The sequence below is a fragment of the Limulus polyphemus genome, unplaced genomic scaffold, assembly GCF_000517525.1.
Source record: "Limulus polyphemus unplaced genomic scaffold, Limulus_polyphemus-2.1.2 Scaffold3612, whole genome shotgun sequence".
Taxonomy (NCBI): domain Eukaryota; kingdom Metazoa; phylum Arthropoda; class Merostomata; order Xiphosura; family Limulidae; genus Limulus; species Limulus polyphemus.
In genome coordinates, this window is record NW_013669222.1 from 56,477 (window position 1) to 64,859 (window position 8,383).

The following is an 8,383-nucleotide window of genomic DNA, read 5'->3' on the forward strand; positions in this document are numbered from 1 at the left end:
CGCAAAATTCAAAAACCAAAACAAAAAAGCATATTTTCGCCCATAAGTTCCTATAACTTTATCTTAATATTTATAACTACGTATGATATGAACAAAAATAAAAATATAAGACCATTTAGACGCAGACAATGTTATAGTATTTATTGGTAAGTGCAGATTATTGTGATGATTTGTTAATGTGTTATTTTCATTAAAACGACAAAGCCCTAAAAATTGACTATAGCATTATATTTTGGACATTTTTTTAAATATATTGGAAACAGTGGGAAAGTGGTAAGTCTACGGACTCACAACGCTAAAACCCGGAGTTCGATTCCTCACGGTGGACACAGCAGATAGCCAAATGTGGCTTTGTTCTAAAACAACCCTTCATAATAGAACAATATCTGTAAAATATGACAAGGTAGAGAAATGGTAGGATGACATCAGTTTCATTTATTCCATTGTTCCAATTTGTATGCTACGGCGATAGATAAAGTCTGAATAAGGTAGAAATACTCATCTTTTTCTGTCTGGCATGTTAAACTAAGTAAGTAACTCCATATAAAATTTTGCTATTTTAGTTAAAATTCATTGTGGATGTACAATACTAGTCTACGATTTCTTGCTCCAGGCGTGAAATTAGAAACTAATTTTTACTTTTTTGGGGAATAAAACATAATATCTTTCATAATTAACTCTTTGTTTGTATTTTTAATCAATTTAAAGCAATATATTACAAAATAGTATTCTAAAGTGCACAGGATCACTGATTTTCGATTTATAATACACAATTATTGTTGTAATGTTGTTCTTTCATTGGTGGGTTCTTTTAAATTATCTACTAAAAATAATACAACGTCCAATCCACGTAACGATACCAAGTTTCCTCCTTTAACGTTTCTATAACTTAAACGCTGTGGTAACTTGTAAGCCACGTTTACCGCCATGCTAACTGTACTACACTAACGTAAACAATCAACTTACTTACACTAACTAAAAATGCAGGATAGCTAACACAGACTCAAATATTTTACTAAAACAAAAGTCTGACTGAAATGAAAACACACTGACTGATTCACACTATCGACTAGAAACAATTTTTATCTTTTTTTAACTAACCTGAAACACTCTGAACCTTGTATTTAAAATCTACGTACAATTTACTAGAAAACCCGACGTCGAAGTTTTAGAACTTTCTAGGTGTTTTAAGCCTATCCTATCAAACTGTTTTATCTTTACGTCACCATTACCACTCACAGCTCCTTCTAGCTAACAAATTACAGCATTGAAAATAAAGTTTAGAACATTATTATTTCAAGCTGGAATATCAATGGGATGCTAAATAAATTTTTGTAATAAGAAACCTAACTTTATATAAACATATCCTGAGATGTATGAAAAACATACCAATAATAAAATCGGTTAAGGCAATCTGACAATCTTTTACCTGTCTTATTTTACACTGATTCTCAATACACTTACACCAAATAGTAATAATTATATATACATTTTAAAAGTGATAATATTTTAAAACAAAACTTTCTAAAATATAGCAACACTTCAATATCGTACTTATTCAAAGTGAATAATTTAATGCTACTTTTCTTCTACATATAGCAACTTTTCTAAACTGTATACTTAAACCTAACTCTACCTTTCTTTGAAGTAAAATAACATCCCGCACCATTTTGTCAAGAGAGAGAAGCATATTAGTATCAACATTAACTAAAACTGAATAACCATTTAATAACGAAATATTTACATCTAATTGTACAATGTATGTATTATTTTATAATACCAAACTTACCAAATCTACTACTAAGCTTTTTCTAAGATAGAAAACAAGTATATATATATATATATTTAAAATAAAAGATTAATTTCACACTCAGCTTTCTGAGATACAATAGTATCTCAATCATACACTTAATTGGCAGTTAAACCAGTGAAACAGAAGAGAAAATTACTACCTACCTTCTAGATGGAGTGACGTCTGGGTAACCATTTGTTTCTTCAATCGCACAGGAGGTCGTACGGTTGGGCAAACCCTAGGCTTTCTATCGTTTTTTATGGGTGGGTATTCCCTGTAAGAGCAGTTAAAATACTAACATCACCTGGTTAAACCAGTTATCTTTTACAACTGTAAATTGTTACCATATTCTGAAACGTGTAAAAGGATGTAAAGAAAACCTTTCGGGAAAATTATATTCGTGTTCTTGTTTTCCTTTAAATAAACTAAAATATGGTATTTAAAGATATAGTGTTCTATTCACACTACAGCGAAAGGTGTGAATATGGTATTTAAAGATATAGTGTTCTATTCACACTACAGCGAAAGGTGTGAATATGGTATTTAAAGATGTAGTGTTCTCTTCACACTACAGCGAAAGGTGTGAATATGGTATTTAAAGATATATTGTTCTATTCACACTACAGCGAAAGGTGTGAATATGTTATTTAAAGATATAGTGTTCTATTCACACTACAGCGAAAGGTGTGAATCGTGACACTGAAATATTGTTGGTTTATACAATATTTACGTATCAATCCATTTCTAATTTAACAAGATATGAGATAATACGTATTTATTATAATTAATTAATTTTTACATGTATTTATTGTAATTTATTAACATTTCAGTGAATATTAAGTACTACTGACCTGTCAATAACAGAAATACAATCCTCTTCAAGCTTGGCTGCAGTTTTCTCAACGAGTTGGGAAACTAGTGTCACCTGGTGCTGTGTTTCTCGGAGTAAAAACCTCGAAGCAAACTGTCCTTTCCATGTTGAGCCGTCATACTTCTAGAAAAATATGAGTTTATGTTAAAAGTAAGATGTATTTACATTGGTGAGATAGAAATAGCTGTTTACGTAAAACAAAACTTCTCGTCACATCAGTCCGCGGGGACTAATCTTATCGTTAGTTGTACGTGTAAGCTAGAACTAATTTTGACTATACACTTTATAGTTTATACCAAGCTAGTTTGGAAGTTGGAACAACATAAAGACTTTGCAACAGATTTTTGTGTCAGTTTTGTCAATAAAATGGCAAACATTTCAAATCGTGAGTTCGCTATAAAAACCAGTTTTTAATCTTGTAAAATATTATTTTAAAACTGTTTACCATATATATTTATATATACAATTTGTATAGCTATTTAACCGGGAGGAAACTTAACGTGATAAGCTCATAGTCTAAATTATTTAACTTTATCCAAAGTTTCGAACTAGATAAGTGACGAAGGCAGTTAGTTACTGAACTTGAATTATTAAGAGTGTTTGTTGGCCAGGGAATAAATCTAAATGGTATAAAGTACCATTGGTCCGGCAGGGAGCCGCATCCGCTTTTTTAATTTTAATCATCACACGTTTTTGCCACTTTTGATGTCACTAAAGTGAAAAATAAAATGCAAATTTGTCAAGTTTATACACATGCGCATTGCATTGTAAAAATTACGAGGGATTTGTTTTGCAATAATTTACACCTACTTATATAATGCAAAGTAATCACTATATAATTTGTATCTTTATATAGTTTTAATGTTGAATATGGTTACTGATTGTTATTGATAGGAATGAAAATGAGTTTACATAAGTATTACATGTCTAAAAACATGTCTTTACTGCGCATGCTTGACATTTATTAATACTTGCGATACAACTTCGTTCTAGAGAAAAGCCACATTGTGCTGTCCACCGCGGGGAATTAAACCCCATATTTTAGCGTCGTAAGACTGTAAACTTGCCCGTGACCTACTAGGGGACAAGTACTTAACGAAAATAATTTCCTTACATTGACGTATTTTAATTGGTCGGCAGTGATCTGCCGCTAGGCTCTTCTAATTTTGTATCATGCCGTAGTTTATTTTTACAGCGTGTCTATTGTTACTTATATCGCAGTCCCCCGTTGGAACAACTGTAAATTTCCAGATTTATAACGCTAAAATTCAGGACTTGATTCCAGACGGTGCACAATACAGATAGTCCAGCGTGGCTTTGTTCTAAAACAAACAAATAAACGTTACGTATTTATAGGTAAGTATTATACTTATGTTTCAATTTATACAGTTTGTAGGTCTAGTAAGTTCATAGCTGTGTGTTTAATACTTAGCCTTACAATGAGCACACACAACATGCAAGTTATCAAGGACCAAGTCGTAGCTCCATTGCTTAACTTCAAAGTAATCTAACAGTATCAATATTTCACAGTCAGGCAGTTTTGATGGGGCAAAACAATAATGAAAATATTCAAAAGAGAAATTAAAAAAATAATCTGACAAATTATTGGTGAGGTAAATGCCCCACCGGTTCCGGCGCTCTTGTGCGAGACATTTCATTTTTGTATATTTTGAGTTGTGTTTGTGACACAGTAATAGCAGTAAGAAAATACCGTACCTACAAGAAAATTAGTAAGTGTATATAAGTTTATGTTAGGCCTAACACTCGGTGAACGTTAGGCACATATAAACCTTGGAACGTGTAGTACTTTTAGTTGAACAAAATAAAACGATTTCGTTATCCTTTAAGCATGCAGCATGTAATACATGAGCTGTACTTTATATTCTTCTTTTTACCGGATAGTCCCAAAGAACCTGCTCAACAACAGAATACATTACAAAAATAAATATGGACTAGGCCTTTTCATCGACTTTATTTTTCAGTTTCTATCAATGCATGTTTGCTCCTTCAATAATATACAGAGGGTCTTTGTACACTTCATTTGGTGCTGGTTTAATTATCAACTATTAATAACTTTTCCCTGCTTGTTCATACTAAATAATTTTGTCATGAGATTATGGTGGAAAGCTTTTATTCTTCATCAGTGTTCAGATATTTTCAAAAATGCGCGAAGAAACATTTGTCAAGAACACTTGCTTTTCAAACTGTGAATATTGGGTCAAAAATATTATCAGAAATTATCTTCCGCCCTTTAGTTATTTGGTTGGAAGTATTATTCTTCATATTCACCACTTTTTTTATCGTTTCAATACGAACATTTGTCATATTCGCCATACATTCTAAGTTACGCCTGACTCTATTGTTGTATCGATAGCGTTTAAAGTTGAAGTCAACATTTTAATTTTATGTAGTGAAAACCATTCTAATTGTGATCCAGTGAATATATTGAAAAGTTACAATGCGTGAACTTACCAACTGTTTTCTAAGTTTGTTAGGCAAATAACATAGTAGGCTTGTATTATTATACCAAATACTCACGTGATATTTTATTATACATATTAGGTGGTAAACTGTGAAGCTGTGCTTCAAATCTCCTGACTTTTGTGTCCTAGTTGCTGCAATACTCAAATATAAATCATTTATGAATATTAAAAAAAAGTAAATACTATCTATTACTAGCAAGCAAAAATAAACTGATTACAACTTTTCAAAACCGCAAGACATACTTTTTAAATATAATTATACGTTTAAAATTACGTATGTCAATTTTTAAAAGCCTTTTTTTTCAAAATTCTTCTTGTTATTTTTTTAAACAAATAATACATTGTTAGTAATATTTAAATGTTTATAGCCGAAGAATGTGTTTCAGGATTTAAAATGTTAATTCATTCATGCCTTGATGAGTGTATCCCGTCTAGAGAGCAAATTTGCACTATTGAATTGTGAAATTATATAAAATAAACTTGCAGTAGTTCTTCCACACATGGAAAACATATTCCACGAATGAAAGTTATTCAATAAAAAAATTCATTTATTTATTTGTTATACACAAAAAAAAGGTAAAATAGTAAGTTATGATTTTGGGTGAAGTTCAGCGCATTCCAAACGAACTCATTTGTGTTTTTAAATTTCCTGAATTTTTTCTACCATAATAAGGCACTCATTCTCATAGCGGTTAGAAAGAAAGTCATAATAATTTCAAACAAAGTGGCCATAATTTGACATCATAACTTTTATAAAAGTATAGTTTTATCTATTTTTAGCCAACCCGTGTTCCTTAACTTTGAGAAGTTAAAGCCAAGTGAACTGACCATGCAATGAAAGCAATGTTGTCAAGTCCGCTTATAATAAGCGGAATCGGGCTTGTTTTTACTAAGAGTCGCTTTAATTTTTTGAGAGTCGTGGGTTGCGGTTTTTTGGGCTGGTTTAATTCTGAGGTCTCTTATTTGTTTTTCTTTTTTTGTAATAGCTGACTAACACATAGTAAAATGGTTGCAGGAGCGGTTTCGGTGATTGACTGGGTCAGTGAATAGTCTATACATTATTACAATTCTAGAATCAACCTATCTTCACTGAATTAAAAACACATCCACGTTCTTCAACTTTCTGGCCCGCCCACTTGACATATTATGTATTCCAAATAAGCCGCGCAAATCGCCATTTTGAGGGTAAGCTATAAAGGAGCAGTTTTGTAAGTCAATGCCGCTTGTTTTTCTAGCGAGACTTGCCAGCACCGAATGTAAGCTTTTTTCTGTTCACTTCAACTGTATAACTCAACATGGCTTTCGGTTCAGCGGAAATTCGCGTAGATATGGAAATAAAGTAATAAAAGCTTAGTTTACATGTTAAAAAACATAAGCTAGCTTAGTGATATGTTACTAGGAGAAAAACTGTTTGTAAATAACTTCCACCACAATTACAGTTTTGATTTTTTAAAGCTTGTTCTATCATTTTATACTTTATTTGAATTATAATGTTGCAGTATGATAAGAAAATGATGTTCGTTGAGGAACAAGATGAGGTAGGCTTCTATATAAATATAATAGTACTTTCTGTTGTCTGTTCATGTAACTACTTCGCAGGGTAAGGAGGTTTTTTAGGTCCACGCAGGAGTACATACAAATTTTCAATTTTGCGTTTTGTGGGCGTTTTTTACCACTGCTTCGCCCCCTGTTGATGGACCTTCTTCAAATTTGGCATGAAGGATTGCTGGGTCCATTCAGAGATACATGCGAAATTGCGGTTTCGCATTTTATGTTTTGCAGTTTTTATGGGCGTTTTTGCGTGTTTTATAATTACATATAATGGAAGTAACTTTTCAAGTTCTAAGATAACCTTTCATTAATCATGAATTTACATAACTTCCATCTAGTGGACGGTACTCCAGCTAGTAGTTAAATAATTTTGTGATCGACCAATCAAGAGTTTTCATCAAAAAGGTTGTTGTGTTACATCTTGTTAACATGAGGCCTGATGGGTTTAGATAACTGCTCGAATGACCAAAGAAAATCACCGAAAACAAATATACATACACTAGTTAGTATAAAGGCCTGTCAAAAATGACGGGAAACCATTGTTGAGTGATTAATGAAAATTATACAACTTAACTAAAACGAATTTCTCTGTACATCCAAAATGTAACTACTCTTCACGTATATCATCAGTATCGAAGTCATTCTTTAGTCACCATTTGTAGTAAAAACTACGCAGAAAAATTAAATGTTATCGTGAACAAAAGTATATGTGTACTCTGAAAGAGACTTAAATAGCACTCTTGAGCCTTTTCACTGTATTCTAAGTTAAGAAGTAGAAAACATAGTGCGAACATTCCGACACAAATTTTCAACTCTTTCGACTGCACAAAGGATAAAAAATATTTGGAAGTAATAAACGTTTATTTTCTTTATGTTTAAGGCTAAGTAGGTAATGCCGTTTTAAAATATCAAAAGAATATTCATTAATCAACATTTATTCACCATATTTTAAATACTGATTTTATAACGTTAGTAATAGTAGGTATATTTGTAGTCTAATTTAATACATAAACGTAAAGTAAGGCTTAGCTGAAACACTGCTTGGTAAATTTTGTTTTGCTTTTGGCTACAACTCAATGTCATAAAACTTCAGAATTTACTAGTTTGCTCTTATTTCACCGAAGTTATCAAAAAAAATAAAGAATAAAAATACCTTTATAACAAATCAACTTGAATATTGAGCATTCAACATAAACACCATAGTTGGCCTAAGAACAATTAGGTAATAGTTTTGTTGCTAAGCGACAATGTATATTGTTGAGCATTACCAAAAAAGGAGTATATATATATCTAACGGGTTTAAAACTTATTGCATTAAATAAACCCTCGGATTAACACTTTCAAAAGTCGATTTCCTAATAATCTTAGTGCGGTGAAAAGTTATTTTTATTGGGCACCATGGATCGTAAACACAGTGAAGTTGTATGCGGTATTTTTCAGATTAAAAAAAATAAAAAATATATTTTTATAAAATAAGAAAATTATACAAAAGTTTTATAATAATATAGAAAATCAGCAATTAAAATCTACAAGAAAGGTAAGTATTTTTGTTTCTTTAAAAAAAATGTCATAATGAAATATTTTTGAAGTTTCAAAGCTGTGAATTCATACAAATATCATATAAAAATAAATATTTTATTTGCAGAAACTACATAATCTATAGAAAGTTACTATAAAGTGTGAAAC

General features: G+C 31.3%; 1 protein-coding gene across 4 annotated transcripts in view; it reads right to left on the reverse strand.

The window, feature by feature from the left end:
• The window catches only part of LOC106469686 (N-terminal EF-hand calcium-binding protein 1-like), a 34,666-nt gene that overhangs the window by 19,969 nt on the left and 6,314 nt on the right, over positions 1-8,383 (reverse strand). For all 4 annotated transcript variants that reach the window (XM_022398263.1, XM_022398265.1, XM_013930194.2 and 1 more), the window contains 2 exons: positions 2,644-2,786; positions 1,957-2,066 (listed from right to left, as the gene is read on the reverse strand). In XM_022398263.1, coding sequence (XP_022253971.1) covers positions 1,957-2,066; positions 2,644-2,786 — 253 coding nt within the window. The remainder of the gene's footprint in view (positions 1-1,956; positions 2,067-2,643; positions 2,787-8,383) is intronic.